This window comes from Battus philenor, unplaced genomic scaffold (assembly GCF_028537555.1).
Source record: "Battus philenor isolate CCGP_79_NKW_IND1 unplaced genomic scaffold, ilBatPhil1.0.hap1 SCAF_24, whole genome shotgun sequence".
Lineage (NCBI taxonomy): Eukaryota > Metazoa > Arthropoda > Insecta > Lepidoptera > Papilionidae > Battus > Battus philenor.
In genome coordinates, this window is record NW_027181687.1 from 11,992,270 (window position 1) to 12,016,387 (window position 24,118).

The following is a 24,118-nucleotide window of genomic DNA, read 5'->3' on the forward strand; positions in this document are numbered from 1 at the left end:
AAAATGACCTTTAAAAGATGGTAGATGCATGCCTTAGAATGGCTATGTTATACAGGATGATTGGTTAAAGATGTAAAAACTTTTACACCTATCTTCAATATTTATAAAGTGATCGCTGCAATATTTGTCACATTAATTTATTTTTTTCTAAGTGAATACGATAATACAATAACTCAAATACAAAATCTGCAGACAGACAGTAATCAATAATTAACTTTAATATTTAGTAATACGAATTTTGAAAACGCTAATTTTGTATAGGGTGTTCGAAAAATGAGATATCGTTCATTTATCGTCTTTTCAGCCCAAAAGCACCTATATTACTGAGCCATCGCTGCTCATATCAGCTACACATTTACCCATTTAAAGATTTTACGCCTATAATCAATCACCCTGTATAATTCAGGCTGCACTGTGACCTACACATGTAACCTTCATGAATATTGTTACAAGAACACAAGTCTGACACCTTCGAGGATCTGGATGTGTCAGCGTTCGTAGAGGTTCATCGCGGTACTGACCAAGCCCTGTACACCTGAGGCCAGTCGACGCCTCGGAAATATGGATGCTGTTTGATCTCCTCGATCCCATCTTTACCACCTCCCAACCTTTGCGAGGGTTCGTATGTCAGCAACTGTAATGGAAAATTACCTTATTTATCTTTGCCTGATAGCCATAGCTTGCTCGAGTAGTCCAGGTGGACTCATAACCATGAGACTGATGACTCATGAGACCACAGAAGAATCGACGGCAGTCTACGATGGCGTGACAAAAAAATGGTACAAAATTCTTTAGGATCCCACCCCCTTCCCCTCAAAGTTTATCTGCTATCTATAGTCAAGAATTAAAATGTCTGTTTCATCTATCAATGGCACATAATAGTTTGAGAAGCTCAGCGACTGAAGCGAGTTCCACCAGTACCAACTCAATAATAGTATATGAGAGAAATAACTCAAAAAACCTCTGAACTAGGAAAAGACATAATAAAGAATTTCAAGAAGAAAATGTACCTGGGTAAGAAGAGACTGCACTTCTATAGATAATCCTTCAGGCAGATGCAGTATGGTGTGACTTGTGAACACGCTGCGATGGTGGTAGGACAGCGGCTGAAAGAAGATCATTTTCTTTTAGATGGCAGACTTTTTAATTATCTTCTATAGTTCATTTATATTGAGACACAGTGATTTTATTTGTAATTTAATCTTCATTTTACTATACATCTAATCTATTCATGTAAGCAAGCCATATTTATTACACGCCCTCTGATGGAACAATTCACTGCTCTAACGTAAGACTCATGGCTTAGTGGAACATATAATTTAACCCTGGTCATAATCACACAAGATGGAACATTAAACTGAGAACCATGGTCGTGTTCACACTAGATGGAACTGCATGCTCTCTTCGTACTTGTACCAGATGGAATAAATAAATACAAGCCCCCAATTATTCTCGCAATAGATGGAATATTAAAATAAGCACTCTGATTGCAATCACATCATTTAATCCTTGTAATCACACCAGATGGAATGTGTAAACGTGAGCCTCCAGTTATTCTCCTAAAAAAATGGAAATTATAACTGCGATATCCGCTTATATTCTCATTAGATGGAACATATTACAGCAAACTCTATGTCGTAATCACAAATTTGGAACATATAACTACCAATCACGGATTGTTCCAGACGGAACATCAACCACTAGTATGTTAATTCACTACGCTTAATAAATTATTTAACTGCCAGCTACCAGTGGCAAGATATAAATAGACCTGTAGCACTCACCACGCCGCACAGCAGCTCGTATAGTATCGCACCGTAGCTCCAGAAGTCGCAGGTCCTCTCGTCCTCGCGCTCGGCCCGGACGAACGTATCGCTGTAGAGCTCTGGCGCCACGTACATGTCCACCTCGCCCCGTTTACTCTTCGTCTTTGCTAGCGCCATATCAAGCCCCGAGTAGAAGATGAAGTAGGTCAGTATGATCTGACCCTTCTCACCCAGGAGTATGTTCCTCGGATTGAGATCCCTGGTGGGCGAATTTTGACCATTGTTTAAACCTTGAGATAATTAATTAAAATGTTTTAAAAACTACAATTATATTGATTTTTTTTATTAATTTTATTATCTTGGAACGTATCTATTATAATCCCATATAAGTTACCTTTCCGTATTTGCGGCGTGTTTATGGAACATGTACTCCATGAATAAAGAAATTTAACTGTTATATATAGCATGATTTGGTCACCCTGCATATTAAATATAGAAATATTTCAGTTTAATAAATATATCAATGTTTTCACAGCTCACCTGCAGACCACGCCGCAGTTGTGCAGGCCGTCGATAGCTGCTAAAAGTTGTGCTGCCCAGCAACACGCTGCGCCCCCCGGTACCGCCTGTGCGACACATGTACTCAATCTCCCATTCATAGCCCTTCACTATTATCACTTCAGCTATAGAACGTTCACTGCTAGCTACACTATGAAGGACCATATCACAATGGCAGCGGTTGGAGACGACCTTAAAAAGGTCATCTACACACCATGTGTGTCCTAGCGATTGCCTCTCCCTGGTCACAGCTCTACAACCTTAAAACCCTAGAGGCATTTCATTCTACGCACTTCCTAGCCTTCCATTGCCCCTAAATTTGCAAATCCGCTGGACTGTCTGTTACGTTCTTACGTCTATATATCTCATAATCTTCTCCCTCCATCTCTCGTTAAGCAGACGTGATCTTCCCAATAACGTCAAGAGTGAGACACCACGTTTGACTACAAGTCACCATAGGTAACACATATTTATCGCAAACTTGCATTTAAAGGCACTGAGGGTTATTGAAGAATTGCTCGTCTAAAATGGCAGTGAGACCTGAAGGTTCTCGAGTGGCGATTACGAGCCGATAGACGCGGAGTGGGTAGGCCCCCCACTATGTGGACCCGGAAGTCGCTGGATGCGAACAGTTCCGACTGCTCATCGTGACGGAAAACAAGAAGAAAAAGAGGGATATTGAAGAAGATAAAACAGATTGCATTAAAATATATAGTTATAAATATTTAATGGAATCAGGCGTTATTTCGCGGAAGTCCATCCTAAGTAATTATCCAATATTTAGCCACTTCCGCACATGCAGTGGTATTCGTGCAACAAAGTGCACCGCCCGCCAGCCCGCTGATAAATGCGCATGCGGCAAACAATGCGAATTACACAACTACCACCGTTAAATCACTCAACACGTGTTTCACCCCTCCACGGGGCATCTTCAGGAGTTATGTTACACCGATTAGTGCCAAACACACAGTGGAATATAGTTATAACTAGAACTGCTGAGTAGTAGTGTTTATTCCATCATTCGATCTATACATGGTGATTGGTTATAGAAAAAACTAATAAGAAAGATGTATGTATAGCTCATTTGTCAACAAAAAGTTTTTACACCTATTTTCGAAAATTATTCCTTTCCTATATTATCACTTCGTTGTTTATTATTTCCTATATTATTGATTATTATATAGGGTGTACAAAATTAATTGACAATAAATAAGCCATACATTCACCCCTTTAAATATACCAATGAGCAATCTAACCTGTAATAAAAAACCTTCACTTACCCTGTTTATGAGTGGCGTTTCAATTGATCTCTCCATCTCCATTCTCCGAGTAATCTTCTCTTTTACTTTTGTATCTTCTATTGATTCTTTATTTTCTACTTTCGGTAGATCCGTTAGTGCCTTGTCGACGTTCTGCAGTAACTTCTGCGAGTTTATCACCAACTGATTTACGGTCAGATCGTTGTCCAGACTAACGTCCACGTGTACGTTTTCATTTACGTCTTGTACCTTTGTCACTTGCACACAGTCAACTTCGTCAATATTGTCATTGATGATATCGATTGACTTAGATTTCGAAGGCTCCGTAAACACGTTTTCTAAATTGACCTCTCTATTCGGAGTAGTTGGTAGAGATTTTGCGTAATCTTTGATGTAATCGAAGAGTTTCTTTCCGGGAGCATATGAGAGTATCAAAAATATTAGACTGTTCGTCTCTATGTACGCGTGCAATGGCACCATGTATGGGATAAGAGTGGGCAAGATGGGCTGTCTGGTTTCATTTGTTCTTTGCATAAAATAATCGTCGAATTCAGTTAAGTTGTGAGGAATTTTTCTTATGACCTAAAACAAAACTTGAATGTAGTTTTGTGTTCTATATTTAGACTATATAATATTATATCGTGTATATAATATTTATATCGTAATTGAGAGACTGTTGAGAGATAACGTAAGAATAAGATAAAATGCTCAATTGATAGAAATATGTCAACAATATTACATATAAGACTTTTCAAAATCCTACATGAGTGGAAGAGGCAGGCCGCGCAGATGCGATGAGCTTATTTGATGAAGAAAATGGAATATTATATCATTATCATCACATCATCACCACGGCTACAAACTTTGCAAATAAGGTCAAGATCGCATTAATAAAATAGTAATATACCAAATTAGAAAGCTGCGTTCACATTGATTAAGTGAATATAACTGTTCAGAAAGTAAGAAAGCGTCCATCTTTATTTCAAACGCAGGAAATCTGTTGCTGGGCGCTGGCTCCAAAAGTTTTTAATAAATGGCCTGCATCCACTGTCTCCCGATGAATTTATAATGTTCAAAAAAAACCTTAAGGCTGTTGTTACGCGCGTTATATAGCCTACCCACTGCTACTTCAACTTGTTAATTCGCTAGACACACCGAAGCTTTATTCTAAATACAATAGATTAAATCTCTTGTTAACGACAAGTTAAGCAACAAGAGAGAGAAGAATATAACAAACCTTCATCGCGTAGCAGGTCTGTTCAGTCCTATGCAGCACAAGCATGACGCTGGATCCGAGGATATCAAGTACACGGTACAGCGCCAAGTCCTCGTAAGGTCTTCGCAGCATGGAGATTGGTGGGGGGCATAGCGATGGGCACGCTGACTCCTCGGGCTCCGATAGCACCTGGAAAACCACCAATCGGTTAGGAATTCGGAATGAGGAAATCCATTATTCAGTCTTAGGAAAAACGGTGTCAACATGAAAATTCCATACGTTGGTTCGATCAGGTCCAAACCACACTCAATGCCCTATTTTGCCCCCCTCCTTTTTTTGGGGGACCTCTCGTCCGCCCCTGCTGTGTGGTTCAGGGACGTTACAACTCGAGTAAACACTTCTGCATATTTCACTTTCTTCTTTTATCCTTCACCATCTCTTTTATTACAATTTCCTTCTGCTCTAAACAATCTCTTTCTTCACATTCAAATCAACACCTTCCTTCCATCATCTTCATTTCTAGACCAGTTTGCTACATTATCATAGTTTGTTATATAATCACAATTTCGACTCAATTATTTGTAGTTTTAATTTTATACAATTCTAGCTATTTTATTATCTTGTTTATTTACTATACCTATATTGCTTTATTCGTTTTCAGCTTGGAATCTCGCTCGGCCTTCTTTGACTTACTTCTGAGTTTTATTCTGTTCTATTTTATATTGTACTAGTCTTTTGGAGAATTCTAGGAATACAGGGTGATATATATCGGTGCCTATAAGGAAGGCGACGCTGCCTTCTTTCATTCACTTCCCCATCTAGATTTCGTAATCAAAGTAGAACATTCTCTTCATCTACCTTAGTAGATGAAGCAATACCGCCGAACACTGACATACTTTATAAAGTGTCGTGAAATTTAATTGTAAATATGCCGCAAGAAAGAGGATTGTTGTGTTTGAAATGTTGAACTTTTATGTATGTTAGTTTATATATTTGTGTGTCTGTACATATGTATATTTTGTACATGTTACCTGCCTATTATTTATACTTCTACCTTTTCCATACTATGTTTTTCTATAAGAGATTGCCTTGTGTGATAAAACCGCCCATTGTACTCTTTTGTTTATTATTATGAAACTATTTGAATGTATCATAGAGTGTACAATAAAGCATATTAAATAAATAAATAAATAAAAAACAACAACCCTGGAATCACATACCAAACTGATTGATGATTCTAGCAACACGTTCTAGGAGGAGTGCCTATCATCCCCGGTGCGAATGGGGCTGTACTTCCATGAAAGCCTGGTTTATATTTGACTTTAATAACAGAGATAGAACAAGAGACTACTCACATTCTCGTCAACATCGCAGAGGTGACTCTTGTAAATAGTCTCCGCATACGACAGGTACTTGCTTATCTTCTGCTTTATGATGCCACGCCGCTGAGCGTCTGTGTCCGCTGAAATATACGGGGTGATCGGTTAATGCTAAATAAATATGGAAAAGACTAGCATATGCATTAGTTTCACTTTGTTGCATCCTTAGTTCTCCATATTTCTTTAAACATTTCACTATAGCTTTAGTTATTTACTTACAAACATTACTTTTGCGTTTCATTCTCTCATTAGCATGATTGCTTTCAATACAAAAGTGCTATCCATAGTAAGCCAACACATAGTTTTAGATAGTTTAGTATTTAAGGTTCGATCAATGTTTTATTTTTAAATTCACATGCATGCCAACACGAGCAGCATATTAAAATATAGAATTTTGAATAGCATCACCCCTTACATCTCACAGCGTCATTCTCATTCCAGGATTTATTCGATACAAAAGTGCTTTCTACAATAATCCAAACTTACAACTTTGTATAAACATTGATAAAAATACCTGATCTCTATTAATAATTATCTATACAAGTAAATAAAATTGTCTCTTTGTAATATTAAAATCATATGCATGAAGTAAAAAATAACAGTTTTTTACTTAATGCATATGAATAAATATATACGATTCTGTACCAAAATCACTATTTTTTTTTAATTTTGTCTATCTGTTTGTTACCGCTAATCTCTGAAATGGCTGGAACGATATTGACGGTACATATACTGGCAGGATGTAATAAGGAGTAATTTAGGCTACTTTCATTTTAGAAAAATCCTTCAACGAAAAAAAAAAACTAAATATTTTTTGTTAAATTCGACGCTAAGGCATGCTAGGGCGTCTTTAAAAAAAAACAAGATACTAATAATTTAAAAAAAAAACTCATATTAATTAGTTAACTTTAACTTAGTTTGATATAGTTTACGATTTAAGAGACAAGCACTGTAAAGTAAATATTAAACATAATAGTAATAATAAAGGAAAGACGCCGCTGTCTGTGAAATATAGAACCTTATAAAAAACAATCATTCTGTATTTGTAGTTTGGGTATTTCGCACATGTTATCTATAAAAATACAATATTATCATTACGATCAAACGTGATGCGTGTAATACTTGTTATTACACTATCCTTTATCACTGCATTAATTGGTGATTAAAAAATCATGTCGTTTTAATTAATTATTTATACGCACGCAAGCGTCTTTTTCATACATATCGTGGTAATTTTTTGATGACAAAGCCTTGTCAAGTGATAGATATACTTTATGGCATGTATGCACAAAATGCGGCCCGCCGGTCGAATACTGGTGGCCCGCCGACAGCAAAAATATTACTCTCGTAAATTCGAAAAATATTGAATTCTAATTATTATCAATTCTTTATTTACCTATACTTCTGGCGGTCGGCCCGCCATCAGTTCATGGTTTGCCCGAGTGGCCCCTAGTCTTAATGAGTCTATGAAACCATGATTAATAGTATAAATATCCAAGCAATAGGCATCTAAAACGAACAATTTTATGAATATTATTAGTTAAAATTGCTCGTTTGAAATGGCAGTAAGACCGTTGGTCTAAGGCAGAGTTCCCCAAACTTTTTTGTGTCGTAGACCCCTTGCCATGTTTTTCCGTGTTGGGTAGACCCCCTACTTACCTGATATTGATTTCCTGTAAATTTCTAACTGTAGTGAAGTTTAGTGTTAAAAACTTAAAGTAAAAACACATGTTAATTTATACATTTATTAATTGAATTTAAATTAAAACTACTCGAAATAAAATTTTGTATCTGTTATGTAAAATATACGTAACATTAAATAAACATAAAATAAACTATGAATAATATAACATAAGCAATAAGTCAATATTTTTAGCGAGAAGAATAAACCGTGTTTGCGACCAATGCTTTAATAATAAGTTATCAACATTTGGCGTCAATTTTGTAAGGGTTAATTTTAAATCTCCTCGGTTCTTGATGTCCAACATCCTACAACTTACACAATTTTATAAACATATATGATAATTTTTTTATAAATAATGTAAATGTTTAGATATTATAAGATAGTATGATGCAAGTAAATAGGTACTATCAGTGTATGTGTTGAGATCCACTATCGTGGATCCCCATTTTCGTTTCATGGACCCCCAAATTTTTTTTCGCTGACGTAGACCCCTTGCTTGTCATAGACCCCTAGGGGTCGATATAGACCACTTTGGGAATCACTGATCTAAGGTTTTAGAGTAGCGACCACGATTTAGGCCGCCCACTATGTGGTGGTTAATCCTAAGTCTTGCAATGGACATCTATGGGCTAAAAAGAATATCAGTAAGTAGATAATAGATGATGTTGTCAAAAGGAGTTTTCCTGTATACTTATATTAACCTATTTAGTATGAACCGTTTTAACATGACGTTCGCAACGTCATAAATTAGCGTGGAAACTTTATATTCTAGTAAATTGTAACAACGAACGGACCTTCAACTCGACATCGTCTTTCACGATGAAAGGTAGAGACGAAAGGCGATTTCGAATCACACACAACATCGGAGAGCATAGGTTGGTTACCTGTGTTTTATTGTTCCTTTATACAGGACACGTTAGAAAGAAACATTTTTGGTTTGAAAGCTTAATTTGCTTAAGAAATATATATATATATATATATATATATAAATGTGCGTGTGTGTGTGCGTGTGTCTGTGTATGTACGTGTGCGTGTGTGCATGTGCGTGTGTGTATGTGTGCACCTTTTCGATGTCTAACCGTCAGTCCCGATTCGCTCGATTGTGGAATTCATTCTATGTTTCCGGCGGTCTCCTTTCCGTTAGATATTTCGGTGGTCTTCACATTATATAGGAAAGGTTACTAACAATGGTAACCCTTCAGCTAAATGTTCAACCGCATATTTGTAAGCAAATGATTAATTATTATTATTAAATTAATTTAGTATCATAAACAACAGTGTTAGCTGTGTTGTCTATTATCTGGTATTCACTCCGAAAAATACATTATCGATATATTTTAAATATGGAATACTCTAGAATAATCATCATCATTGTTTAGACAGCGTAAAAAAAAAACAATATAAAACATACCATCCTCAGACGCCCTTCGATCGCCGCGTATGTAAGCGCACAAATAAATATAGTCCATACCCGTCGAGCAATGGACAGACACTGAACCGATTAAGACGTAAACACATCACAGATAAACATATCGATAGGTTATCGCATTAAATCGCAAATAGTTTATCGAAAAACTAACATTTGCTGTGTGCAAAAATTATAACCATTAGATATTAGGGAGATAGATAGATAAACATTCACACATATGAAACAATAACTAAAAGATTAATAAATAATTAAAATATGTCATCACCGTCATTATCTGTATGTTTATATTTAGAAGTTTGGTCAAATTTATTATTCTCGACTCATTATAAACTAGCTGTGCCCGTGACTACGTCCGCGTGGAATTTAACCAAAAATTAATTAATTTAATTTGTTTTTTCGTTTAAGGATTTTTTAAATAAAATTAGCGTAAGTTACTCCTTATTACATCTGCTTTCTACCAATATAAGTCCCTTCAAAATCGGTCCAGCCATTTCAGAGATTAGCCGGAACAAACAGACGGACATGCAAAAATTTAAAAATATGTAAATTTGGTATATGTGTCGTATAAATATTTTTCATTATTTTATTTTGTTATCTTAATATTACAAACAGACACTCCGATTTTATTTATTTGTATAGATTAATAGTTTTAATAGGTAAACACATAATAATTTTTTTACGGGATTCCATTTTTACAACCAAAAAAATAAAGTCATTGTTGTGAAATTTAGTTGATTAAACATAAGAATCTCGTTATCAAAACCTGTACGTTCTTTTGTATTACCTTTATAAGACTGCCCTACTTTCTGTGACCTGATACGATAAGCACAGATAATATCTTCATGTGTATTTAAATTAAAAATAAAAAAAATTGTTTCATCTTCTCAAAGTACTTAACTTTTACTACTTAACGTATAAACTTAAGATTATCTTCAGAATACATTCGCGTCATGTACAACGGTTTCACTTTAGTAATAGTTTAATGTAAATTCAAATTGTGTTTCATAATTTGGCACGTACTTTATGAAACGCCTGTCCATATTTATGGAACAGTATAAAGCAATACTGTTCCATAAATATGGTCATAAGTATTATTAACCTTTTTATTTAATATTAAAATTTTCAGCTTTAACTCACTTCGTAACAATTTTTATTGCTTTTCTTGATGTAAGATAAGAGTTTGGAAAAGTCTTATTTTCTTCCCCTCTTTTCTATTAAACCTTATTTTACACTTACTCAAAGTGTTTCATAACATGTCCTTTGACCTTTGTCGTTTCAACCCGTAGATGCCCACTACAAGTCTTAGATCTCTCCTAAACATATCTATGGGGGATTTACTATAATCGCCGCGCTTGGCAGGAGATATGGCGATCACAGTGTTGTAAACTTTTGTGTGAACACTGGCAATCCTATATCATTTTTGTACAAAGTACGAATTATAAAAGATTGCATCCTTGGAATCGAACCCGCGACTTACGATAGCTAGGCTAAGTTCTCTACCGCTAAACCACCGCTACCTTTAACTTTAATTGATATTATTATTTTATATACAAAATTAACTGTCACAGATTTTGTCAATGTCAGAAATTATTGTCTTGTAAAAATAAATGTTTTCTTGAAGCCTGTAAGAAAGACATTACTATATGTAATTTTGTTATATACTCACATCGCACCCCGATCAGCATCTTCTCTATTCCAGCGCGGTAGCAGTGGAAGGCCCGACGGTAGTGCCCGCTATCCTCGCACCGAGCTCCCAAAGACAGCAGATACCCCGCCTCGAACACATAACTATCCTCTGACTCTTTCCCACGACCCACACTAGACAGAGACACCAACCCTTCGTATATAGATGTTGTATCTGACGCACAGTCCGTCTCTTTCACACGCGACGATGTAACGCTCGACATATCGTCTGTATCTCTCTCTATAGTGTTAGAAAGAGAGGATGAATCGAAGAGCGGGCTTTCAAATACGTAACTATTCTCCATCTCTTTCACACGTACGATGTTAGAGAGAGAGTCATCACAAGTGGAATTTAAGGAAATAGTTTCTCCGTCATTTACGGTCTTCATAGTGTGGTAGTCTTCGAATTTTGAGGACGTGGATGTGGAGGGGGCGTCAAAGTTTATGAGATCAGGTAGTACATTCTTGGTCTTTACACTAGGTTTGGTCTTTTCTATTGATATTTTGCTGAGTTCATCGTAAAAATCGCTTCCGATGCTCTCGATTGAGGTGATCGATTCGAAGCTGTCGGCTTGTGAGATTTTCTCTTTGGGAGATTCGCGTATTTCCACATCAGCTGGTTCATATATGGGTATCTGAGCTATGTCCAAATCATCCTGGTTTGGAGAGACCATGTTGCTGTGATTTTCTTGAGGAGTTCTCGCTAAAAGGAATAAAAAAAAATTTCATGTAAACCGCTTCTTTACCTTTGGTAGTTTACTAATATGTATACAGAGTGATTGGTAATATGTGTAAAAGTTATACAAAGGTGAATGTATAGTTCATTTCCTGTCAATTAATGTTTGGTACACTATATCCAAAAAAACAATGGTTTCAGAAATAATTAACAACATAATGATAATAAATACATGTAAAAAACTTTTAAGTTAAACGGTTTTTTGATACCCATATTGTGGTGGTTGTGGAAAAATATGTACCTAGTCCGCCATATTGAAACGGCGTCCATCTTGAATTTTAAATTTTGACATAATCATCGTGTTTTACTAATGTAGCCCTTTCATTTGATACCCATATTGAGGGGGTTAAGGAAAAATATGTAATCCGCCATTTTGTATCGGCGGCCATCTTACATTTATAATGTTATTGAATTTATTATATTGTATTGTCATCTAAATTAAATGTGTGTACCAAATTTCAGATCAATCTGACAACGGGAAGGTGCTTAAATTTCAATTTCTAATTTTGACCCAAATCAACAAATTCCGTACGGGTCGAACTAAATAAAAACGTTTAATATAGTAACAATATGCGTTTTTAATTCTGGATTACTACATTTTAAAATTTATTCTGTCCCTGCAGACTTTATACTGCCAGAAGTAATAGGCCTATCACATCCTTCTAAAAAATAATGCAACATATGTCATATTGATAACTTTACATAGGGCGGATTAGAAATTGGTGTTAAAGCTGTTTACACCTAAAACCAATCACCCTGTATAGATCAAATGATAGAATAAACACTTTTTGCTTTTCATCCAGTTCTGTTTAATTATAATTATGTATTTAATTCAATATAAACAGGTGTATTTTAATTTTTTTCCACCTGTATCCAATCACCCTATATAAAAAATATATATATTCACTGTATCCTTGTAAAAAAAATATTTTTTTTTACATATATTAATTGCCTTTGCTTGCATCAAGCAAAAAACGAGTATTTTTAATGCATGTGTTGCTTACGTCTAGATAATACTTTACAAATGTTTACTTTACCCAATTAGGGGCATAGCTCTCCCCTAAAAATCGCCATGCCAGTCACTTCCAGCTACCAAGTCGTCCTTCCACCACGTGGGAGGCTTTACCCACGCCGCGTCTACCATCTCGTGGTCACCACACGATAATAAATAAATGAAGACCGTTCAATTTAAAAACTCACCGCTGTGACTTGGACTTCTAGTCTCATCATCAGACGTCTGGTACTCGAGAGGCGGTATCTCCTCTATGGGTAAGTGAAGGGAGGATCTGATTGCGTTGATCACACCTCGAGGATTAGGCTCTGGGTACCCCGTCTACAAATGGACTATCATTTAGTATTATGTTATATGTTTGAAGATACGGAAAAAGAAGGTTCATCTTAAAAAATGTATGCTGATCGTATGCCAGTTACAACGAAAAGGGACTACACCCGTGTAAGTGTACAGTGTGGTTACTATAGTGCACTGTGACCACGGTCCGTGTCATAATTACTAGTGTGCGCCCCCCAACGGGGGCCAAATATATGGTGACCCCCATTAAGTATATTTGCTTTCTACCAATGTCACTTCCTACTCATCGGGTCGTATCCCTCAATACTAAAGAACGCATTAATTGGAAACAGTTACAATTGTTAGTTTAAACATAATGAACCCCATATTATTTCGCCATTAACAATTTACGTTAAAACAAAAAAAACATGTTTATTAACACGGTATATTTATACCAACTAAAACCCTCATTTCTTTCGTCATCTCTATATGGCGTGACCTTTGCTGGTCTTGATTCAGGAGAAAAAGCTCCTCCTCTTCTTCTTTTGAACCTAGACCAACTTAATTCTCATTCTTTCCACTTCACGCAAAGTCCAATGACTCTTGAATCCGTCATTAAGACTAAGAGAGCGAGTACTCTAGTAGTCCCTTCTTAGCCCCCCATATCTGGCAACTAACTGCCCTAAGTAACCAAAAAACCGTAGAAAAGCAGCCCTTTCACCTCCTTGCAGCAGATTTGGTCCTTAAAAAATGACTACCCCTCGCATCTTCATCGCACCTGAAGTGCAATCCCATTTAATCGTTGAGGGTAGGAAGAGAAACTTCTTTTTCCTAGACGAAAAGCTCACAGCTTTCTTTGCATAGACCACTTTAAAAATGTTATTGGTTCCAGTGTGCCTTGCAGCTACTAAATATAGAATATGAAATACGCCACAAGTAACACCGAACTTTTTGAACTACCGCCATTAATATTTGAAACCAAATTAATATTTTAGTTCTTCCCTTTCGAAAACAGGTTTCGTGGACTCCCCGCTTACATATTGTGAACGCCAGTTTTCTTTTTGCCACGCCAACGTTCCACCTGAACCACTCTGGTAACCTTTGAAGTAGACTGTTTCTTTAGTATTTATAAAATACACTCACTTGCAGGAAGTTAACAAATTCAGTACTCGTAAATAACAACCGATGTTCGGCGATAAATTCCAGCAAAACCTTTATTGACTTCGCTCTTTCCTGTATGACCTGGAACAATTGTATCATATTCATTAAAAGATGTGGTTTGATATTGGTCGCACCGGTAGGATACTATATTTTAGGCAAAACGCTAACCTAACCTAATCTAGGTCATATGTTTAAACTTAAATCTAGTCCCTAGTGCATCGGTCACTCTAAGGTAGACCGTAGCACACCTGGTCACAGGCTGTCCAGTATTTAGCACGGAGTGTAATGACTGCCAAAGAGAAAATTGAGGCAGGAAACATTGCCAAGCTGTAAGAAGAAGAAAGGTGCCAAATCTTCTTGGAGTTTTGTAAAAAGATAATAAATAAGGTAATTAAAAGGTATGTATCTTAGTCGGGTAAAGCTAGAACTTAACAAAGCATAAATAAAAATCTAAATTAAAAAATTTTAATGAACAAAAGTATGAAAAAAAAAATAAAAGCAGCACTATGGAAATGAAGGCGAAGTGAGGAAGGTGAACAAAGGAACATAAAGTATAGATAGGAATACAAGAGAATGTGACGAATAAATAAATATATGTAGAAGACAATTCCTAGGATAAAAGATGAAGATGAAAATAAAGTTAGTGAAAATTGTATTGTGAACATTTTCTTACGTCTTACTTAAGTCAGGGGAATGTACTATAGGTGTATATGACCCTATAACAGGGGCCATTAAAAAACCTAACTTAAATTTTTTCTCAATAAACCTAACCTAACCATTACATATATTTACAGGTTTCCTTAACGGCATTTGCAGATTCAGAGATTCGACGAGGCAGGGCACCAACAGTACCTAGATTAAGGCCTTTCTTTTAAATAGCTCAAGCTTTCCTGGACTACTCCAGGCTCAAGCCGCTACATACTAATATTTGTGGAGTTGCAAAGATCTTATATCGCTTTGCAGACTTCATGTAGTATCTAAGACCTACGACTGTAATCATTATGATAAAAACATACAATTATAGGTTTAAAAGTTTAACATTTTTAATTCCAACTTCCTTCCTAACTGTTCTTAAATAAAGTCAATAACTTTAAAGTAAGTACAAAGGTTACCTCTAATTGAAACCGTTTAAAGTAGCTATTTGTTGGCAATATAGGGAAGTTGCCCCGTAAATGCAAACCCGAATGGAGGGCCCTCATGCCCCTGTGCAGTCTTTGCACATCGCTGTATCGCTTCCACACTGATACTACTGTGACTGCCTCCGGAGACTCCAATGGGAACAGCTGGAAACGAGAAAACATAAACTTATATAAATTGTTAAATAATGTAAAACCTTCTTATTCACACTTCAATAGTGTTTTGACTATTTTTGTATTAAAAAAGTGCGACCCAATGCCTATATTTGCATAGTACTTTACTTTTGATCACGTCCTGAACCCTAGCCCTGCAATTTTTGAAAAACGCCGGCCTATATTTATCGTGATTTATTAGTGAAGCGATTCTCTCCTTACTAATTGTCCCTCTTAATTGATAAAATCAAAAACATGATTCAAAGGCAAATTTTCTATAGGTTTTTGAAATAGTGACTGGCAGTGTGTTAGGTTAGGACAAATAGAAATTAAATTCTTAGAGTTGTAACTACAAACGGAATAAAGAACTGTAAAATAACTTTCTTGTCAATGAACTAAGTATCTCAATGGATGAATGTTGGTGGAGGAGTGCCAAGAAACACAGCGAGGAACGCATTGCAATTTATAAGAAAGATTTTAAGGATCTACTTCCACCAGTGGAGAAGAATATCAGATAATTAATAACCATAAAGATCTACGCCCGTCAAGAGTGTGATTCAGCTCATTCATGGAATGAACTTCTTAATCAACCTTGGTGGGAACACTTAAAATTTGGTCACGAAGGGTAAGGAGTCTGGTCGGTGAAATTGAAAGTCAATGAATTAGAAGGCTTCTCTAATACCTGTACCTTCTCCCTATAACTATATGGACCTGGCACCAACACGGTGAAACCATAGAATGACAAGTAGATATATACTCTTTTATTATAGACATTGAATACAAGAAAAGGACAACAAATGTGTTGAATGGTAATGCCTATATGGTACTAAGTCTTCTTCTACTTCTTTCAGCCGATGGACACCCACAAGGTTTAGGCCTCCCTCAAAAATATCTATGGGGGATGAACCATAATTGCCACACTTGGTAGGCGGGGTCACAATCACAGTTTTATAATGGTACATTAATGATACTGCTGCCCATCCTCTCGAAACTTGTTTGTGATCAGTGGTGAACCTATATATTTAATGCACAGTATGAATTATATAAAATTTATCCCAAGAATCAAACTTGTGAAATAAATAAATAAAATGAATATTATTTGAGAAAATCTGGGTTTTACATTGAATTATTAAATAATCAACATCTAATTATGAAACATATTCACATATGCTTAACATATATGTGTAAATGTGAATCTAAAAATAAATATAGTTGTGAAAGTACAATTTCACTTTTCGAAATGGTGAAAGGTTGTATGCTCTAGTTAACTATCTCATTCTGATAATTACAATACCTATGATTCTATTTCTTGAATTTCACCTACTATTTGATAACAGGATTCCAGTTAAACATACATTTAGAAAGTATTTACTATTCTAGAATTAAATGTTGTTCTATTGCACTATGGCAGGCCAATAACTTCAGTCAATATTTATAATTCAAAAAAGGACAGTGTGGACTATTTGTTGCTTGGGAGCTTGGGATTCTTTGTGTCGCAATATACCTATAATTTTTTTTAATTCTAATTAAATCGCTAGTTTTTTTTACAATATTTATTTTTCGCTTTAACTAAACACAGACAGTTCGGAGAGGGTTGCCGCTATTTGATATGGATCTTTCTTCTCCCAGCTGCAAGGCACAACAGCGTTTTATAATTTTTTTACAATTTTTCTCACATAATTTTCTCTTATGGCTAAACACAGCTAAAATTTATACATATTAACAATACAATTTGGAATACTCAATTAAATGTTAGTTGCTACATTATTTTATTTCAAGTCACTGCCCAAGCGCTACAGACCGTTAATATATCTATAATAATGTTGTTTTTCTGTAAAAACACCCAAATTTATAAAAACTGATACTGACAAGGTGTTAATACCAAAAATAAAACAAGTTGCATACTCCCAGTTTTAGTTTTCAAAAATTAAATAGATCATTTATGGCATGAAGTATACATATGTACATTAAAATTTAACAATTGTTATAAAAATTATTATTCTATGCAAGAATACTATATGGATATTAATGTGTGGAATTAAATGTTGTTGATGCTAACACAGGAAGCTAATTATTGTCGCGCAATCATTATAAAACTATATTTGTAAGGAGCAATTGTTAAGTTTTCCTTGGCTCTTATCACCAAACCTGCCTTCTGAGCCTGCAGTTGATTCTTATAGGGATAACAATGCTGACATTTTATGTTGATTTATGATTCAAAAGCACAGTTAGTCTGTCAAGACAGCTGGTAGTATAAACTTCACAGTTCAATAAATTCAAGTCTTTCTTACAAGATACAAACAAAAAACTCTTTACAAGTCAAGGTCAAGAGCAGTTGAAAAATGTGTGAAGTGCAAGAAACAAGATCAATCAATGTAGCAATCTTTGGAGGCTTTTGCCTTGTTGCAATGTGTGTCTTTAAAATAACATGATGACATCTTCTAGACAGAACATATTGCAATTTTTTGGAACATTGAAACATGTAGTACTAAAATAACATACTATTCCTTGATAAACAAATAAACCTAAAAAACCTCCACAACTCAGGTGAACAAGGACTATGAACTAGTCAATGAAATAACTAGGAATAAATTAAAAGTGAATTTGTATAGGGTAGTTGTAAGAGTGAGAGGTATAACAGTGAAATCTTTCTGTAGCCTGTAGAAGCATTTAGGCCTGTTAAGAGCAAATACAGATTGTTTCAGGTAAGAGTTTCTAAAGCAGAAATGATAGAAATATGGTTGAGGTGTATGGTTTGTGAAGGTTAATGTCAATGCTTTGTGAGAAAGCCTCCCAGAACATGTCGCTAGGATCTTAGCACTGTACCAGGTCTCTCTCTCAATGACACAATGGAGCCAACAGCGGCAAGAACAGTCCAGCTTCTAGCCATCCATCAAGAATGTGCGTAAACAGTTTTAAAGCAAATATAAAGCTAAATCTAATGATGAAATTAAAGCAAACAGTATTACAATACTTCAATTTCACTTAGATATATGTTTAAATATCCAGTTTCTAATTATAGTACTTGAACAGCAATTATATAGTAAAACTTGTTATTATCTTTAATTACTATCCTAATGAGTCATACTGTCTTGTACTGTATGGAAAATACAAATTATTGTGCAAGACATATTTTAAAGTCGATTTAATTTTTTTTGTCTCTCAATTTACATGTTTGTTTCAAAAATTCCCATAAAAGTTTTAATACAATGGAACATCTATAAAAGTGACCACATTTTGGACACGAGTAAAATATGTAATAAATATAAGCTATTTTCTTTTGGATATCTATAAATTTTTTAAAAAATTTTTTTGTAGTAATTAAGGAATCAATTTTGATTATTTTAAAAGTGCGATTTCCTGATTTGTGGACCCTTATTTGCTGCTGTTGCTGTTGTGATAATGTTACATATTGTGGCGATATATTTTGTAAAATATTTTGCCAATTTGTTTAAGCTTGGGAAAGGCCAAACCAAGCAAATAATTGTCACTTTTTTTCTCGTTAATACGTACCACAGAGGTAATTTTGTAAATAGTAAATCCATTTTTATGTTTCGCAGTTTCGTCTACAGTAAACCGGCGAACCCACTTGTCCTTAGTAGACATATTAACAACCAAATGATAACTAAACTACAACAATATAACACTTATAATAACAACAAACTTATTTCAACTGAGATTTACTATTTTTAGTGTAAACGTATATAAGATTATAATTGTTTAGTACACAATCACCCAATTATCAGAATACATAAAAAGTTTGATATATCTTAAAAGTGTTGCTAGTTCTCAATATTGTTTTAACTCAATAGATAACTTCACTTTTTTTAAAAAAAGGGAGAGTAATTTATATTTTATATCAAAGTTATAGTTGTTATAATTCATCTTTCAATTATTAATACTTAGCCAATAAAATAATGTGAAAAGAGTGATAAAATAATATAAAGTTCTCCTAAAACTGACACTTCAATATATTGTTGTAACAGGACTACATCTTAATTATTTCAATACAATGTATCGGTTTAGAGCTTAAGTTACAATTACAAATACTATTCCTAATATTACTTATCAATTTGTTACGGTTTAAGTCGACCAATTTTTATCTGAAATGCTGTTACGTAGAAAAAACCGTAGCTGTAGCGTGGTAACAAAATCCACGTAAATAGACATAATGTATTTCAAGTCTAGATGGCGTTAAAATATAATATTTTTAATTTTAATTAAAATGTTGACTCATACAAACTAACCAACTTCCGAAAAAAAGTGCAAATATAACTTATTCCTCATATATATACATATGAGGAACCAAAGAACTATAGTTACTCTACGCTAATAGAAAAGACTATAATTACCAAGATTGTCCACTATTTGATATATATATATTATATTGCTACATAAAACACCTTAACATTATAATTTCTTAAGCTAATCTACATACTGTGGCAGTTGAAACCATTCTTTTTTCCAATATAAATTCTCTCTGTCTTTTGTTTAATAATTATTATAAATCTATAGTAAAATTTATAACATTATTGTGTGTAATACCATAGAGGAACTATACATTTACTGTTTAGTTTAGCGATTCTCCCAATTTTGATAAGATGGCGCTATGACATATGTAATAGTGTTTAAAATCACGGTACATTTAGATATGATGGTAACTACATTCTATGAAATATTTTAAAAAATATTAGCGGTTTTTATAATACTATGTGGTGGTTTATAAATTTATGTTGGATCGTGAAATCGTTTCAAAATTTACCACATTCATGTTAAGTTCAGTTAAATTAGTTATCCCCACCACCAGAATAGTTAGGAATGGCGCGCAGCGAGAGGTCGTGGGGCTGTACCTCGTATTACGTTCGCTCGGTCGCTATCGTGTTTCTCGTGTCCTCGTGTCGGTTAAAATATAGCCTTTGTGATATGAAGACATTGCGATCCAGCAAATGCTTTTAAAAAGTGTTCAATATTAAAATGTGTAGTGAATAAGTTTGTTATTATTGTTAATACTCAACTCGACAAAATGGGCTCAAAAATTGAATACGTCGATTCGTCACACTTATACGCTACAAACTACGTCCGTAATTCGAAAGCTATAGGTGTGCTTTGGGCCATATTCACAATTTGCTATGCGATTATAAGCGTTGTCGCCTTCGTGACGCCGGAGTGGATCGGTGATTTAGAGACAGAGTACCCGAGAAAGTTTGGTTTGTGGCAGATTTGCAGGGCTGACGAATCTGTTGAAGATTGTAAGGGAAGACTGGATGACTTCTTCTCCATAAACGGTTTCGTGTTCAAGATAGCGACTGTGTTGGTGGGATTGGCGGTCGCATTGGCTCTGTTTACGATATGCGCTATGCTGTTGTTCTTCTTTTGCCAGTCAACAACTGTTTTTCACATCTGTGGATGGTTGCAACTTTTATCAGGTGAGTAAATTGGACATATCCTAAATAATAACGCCCGGCAGTGTCATGTAAATTACCACTATATTTACCGTTAACGCTGATTTTGTTTACATTGTCGCCCACAAGTCGCTTTAAAACTGTTGAGATGTAGGGAGTGAAAGTAGTTTTGATATTTTTCATTAACCGACCTTGCAATATTGATTGCCAGTCTGTTGGTAATAATCCTAAGTTATATTTCTAATATTAAAAGATATAAATACAAAACATTTGTTTTTTTAACTGGTGTATTTTTTTATTTACTTATGACAGTAATTAAATTAAAATCAACTAATACTCAGTGCTATAGTGTACAAGTTAATATGCGGAAGTGAATCCTTATAGGTATTTTAGCATCTTGAGCTTTTCTTCGCTTATCCGGAACGTTGTCTCGTTTTATACTATATTTAAGATTTAAATTTTATGTTGTTTTTTTTTTGTATTTATGATAAAAAATGGAATTTATTTATGATTAAAAATGGATGGTTAGTTAAGATGATGTCATAAAATAATTTCCTTCTTAGTCACGTTTTCTAAATGTCAATTACACGGAAACGGCTTTAAAAAAAATAAAGAAATTGGAATGTAGTATTTTGCATGATTTTCCCTGTTAGGAAAAAACGAGAACTTAAACCTATAGTGGATAAATAAATACAGGTACGTCGACCAGGTGCACTAAACATCCGGCCAAGAAGCAGGTGTGGCTCGACGGGCTAGATTCCTTTAGCTATTAAAAAAATAGTTGTCATATTGTTTTATGCGGGAAACGACATAATTGAAAAATTCACTTTTTATTTAGCTTAAACCGTGGTGTTTGGAGTTGAAAAAAATGACATTTTGCGTTTTGTTTATGCAAATTCGATTCGATTCCTTTTTTTGTACCGAATATTAATGTTGATATATTTTGCGGTAATTAACATTATTCATAAAAACTTGTTCATTTCAATAGTTATTTGACATTTGCACAATTATGTCACAAACAACGCATTTTTTATAGTGTCCTTGAATTCAAGGGAGCAGAGCGCTTAGTCAAAAACCTCTTTTAGGGTATCGAAGCTCGCGGGCTCCCTGTTGAGCCTCGGTTTGGGCCTTTACATACTACAGTTTCACCGAATTGAGAATCAAGGATTGCGTTATGTTTTTGCATGTTGAAATTTCGAATTATTAATTCTTATTTAAAAAATACAAGAAATATTGATGGAAGGAAGCCTTCCGTAATGACAATAAAATCTAACAGCGTTAGACACGAAGGAATACCTGCATACTCGAAAGTTAGGCTTAGGGTTAGGGTTATTAGTATGCATTTATATTTATTTATAAACTAATGTATTTGTAGAAAAAGTGTAACTCACTAAAACCTCTTGGTGTTTTAAAAATTAACTGGTAATACACATTAGTCGTAGATTTTCGACTTAAATCACGTAGGAGCACTATCGGTTCGATTATATGGAGCGTTCTTTTTTTTTTTTTTTTTAATATGACGTTAAATAAAACCGGGAGTTTATTGTTTGTTGCAACGTAAGGATATTTATTTCATATAGGACTTCCTCTCGAAAATTTTCCTTTTTCTAAAAAAGATATTAGTAAAATTTAATACGTAGAGATTGGTTAATTGGATCATTTGCAGGGTTGATGTTATAATATAGTACTGTGATCAAAAAGTAAAATAAATTTGTTTATAAAATGTTAGTTTTATGTTTATTTTTCCAAATCAATTTTATTCATTTCTAAGTAATACCCGTTCGATGAAACACGTTTTGCAGTCTTCGAAACTTTCGGAATTATCTTTTTCTAGTATAGCGATCAAAATGTTTTTCGATTCAGTTTTTATGTCCTCAATCGTGTCAAAACGGCGTTCGCGCATTGGCCTATTGAGTTTGCTGAACAGCCAGATGTTGGAAGGAAGCCAAATCAGGCGAATACGGTGGTTGCGGAACGACATCAGTCGCGTTCTTGACGCTTTGTTTCCAAATAACCGAGTGATTTAGCACCAATCGACATTTGACGCGTTTGTCAAAATACAATATTTGACACACAGACACTTGGCAAATTTTATAGACATTCCTACCAACCTAGGAAAAAAAACTTGCCTACCTTCATATTGCCCGAGAGTTTCACCTTACTTTTTTATCACAGTATATATAGTATCAAATGTTTTTAAATTTCATTTATAAAGCCACTGTTGAGTTTCTGTCCGGTATATCAGATCAGCATCCCGAGCCGGCGGCAGCTTGGTGCTTAAAATGTTAAAATAATCGACGATTCAAAAGCGAATGTTATTTTCTGCTCGAATTTTTTTTTAATTATACATTTAGTATTTTTAATCTGTGTAGACAATAAAATTATCACAGCTGGGAATCAAACTAACTGTAACAATGTGCGGTAAAGTTATACGCATTGTATTGTTACTGTTAAACTAACCGGAAATATCTATTTTGAGGTTAGCGAACCAAATTACGCCATATTTGATTTTACGTCATTTTATTTCGGTTTTAAAACGGAACTTATTTATCACATTTTTGGTCATATTTGGTCAAAATTCTAAATTCTTTTGAAAAGAAATGTACAAGTTGAGATTACCCTATACAAAATCAATGGTTTCAATAATAATAAGGTAATGTGTTTATAGTATGAAAAAGCGTTTTAAAAATTTGTATGTTTAAATTATGAAATAATACATATTAAAATTAATTATTGTTTTCTATCTGTGCTGCAGATTTTATTCAGAAGTCATAGGCTTGTCGCATTCCAATATAAAATATTAATTTTGCCAGACTGTCACTTTATACTCGAATTATTATTAAATATGTATAAAATCTAGAAACCATGCTGAGAAATGAGCTACACATTCAACACTTTAAAGCTTTTATACTTGTAAGCAATCTCCTTGTTCATGTAAATTCCAGAAGCAAAAACAAATTTCGTATACCCTGTTCTTGACGTCATTCACTTAGTAAATTTTTTATGGCACAATGTACACGCTATTACTAAAGAAGCATATTACAAAGTGATCTGAAAATGTCATCAGGCATCAATGTAAGTTTGGTGCAAAAAAAAAAAACATTAAATAAACCCTTCTCTGCAAATCCGGTGAAATCAGAAAAGTAATTTTATTGCAAGTTTTAAGAAAGCACGCAAGTTCGGAGATTTATAAAATTTAAACTATAGCTAGAGGGACTGTCGTATGTTTCTAACTTGTTCCATCCTCAGAGCACCTCCAAGAAGGTTT

At 34.6% G+C, this 24,118-nt stretch overlaps 2 protein-coding genes across 2 annotated transcripts; one reads left to right on the forward strand and one right to left on the reverse strand.

Moving 5' to 3' along the window:
• Positions 1-435: 435 nt before the first annotated feature.
• Positions 436-19,058, reverse strand: LOC137924633 (ribosomal protein S6 kinase-like 1). The gene is made up of 12 exons (XM_068768053.1): positions 18,962-19,058; positions 15,272-15,442; positions 14,142-14,240; positions 12,911-13,043; positions 10,958-11,677; positions 6,155-6,261; positions 4,821-4,988; positions 3,605-4,165; positions 2,307-2,392; positions 1,785-2,025; positions 1,011-1,106; positions 436-634 (listed from the first exon to the last, which is right to left on the reverse strand). The coding sequence occupies exons 1-12, from the start codon at positions 19,052-19,054 to the stop codon at positions 506-508; spliced, it is 2,604 nt and encodes an 867-aa protein (XP_068624154.1). The 5' UTR covers positions 19,055-19,058; the 3' UTR covers positions 436-505.
• A 1,413-nt stretch (positions 19,059-20,471) lies between these two features.
• Positions 20,472-20,882, forward strand: LOC137924540 (LHFPL tetraspan subfamily member 3 protein-like). Its single transcript, XM_068767930.1, has one exon. It carries the CDS (start codon positions 20,472-20,474, stop codon positions 20,880-20,882), a length of 411 nt encoding a protein of 136 aa, XP_068624031.1.
• Positions 20,883-24,118: the final 3,236 nt, after the last annotated feature.

What these genes read in the sequence shown, in the direction of transcription:
- LOC137924633 (XM_068768053.1), bottom strand. Translation starts at nt 19,054, where the DNA reads ATGTCTACTAAGGACAAGTGGGTTCGCCGGTTTACTGTAGACGAAACT. An exon ending in TAGAAGTCCAAGTCACAGCG is followed by an intron (nt 11,678 to 12,910) that starts GTGAGTTTTTAA and finishes TATTCCTTTTAG; the next exon opens with CGAGAACTCCTCAAGAAAAT. An exon ending in TCTGCGATGTTGACGAGAAT is followed by an intron (nt 4,989 to 6,154) that starts GTGAGTAGTCTC and finishes GTGGTTTTCCAG; the next exon opens with GTGCTATCGGAGCCCGAGGA.
- LOC137924540 (XM_068767930.1), top strand. Translation starts at nt 20,472, where the DNA reads ATGGGCTCAAAAATTGAATACGTCGATTCGTCACACTTATACGCTACA.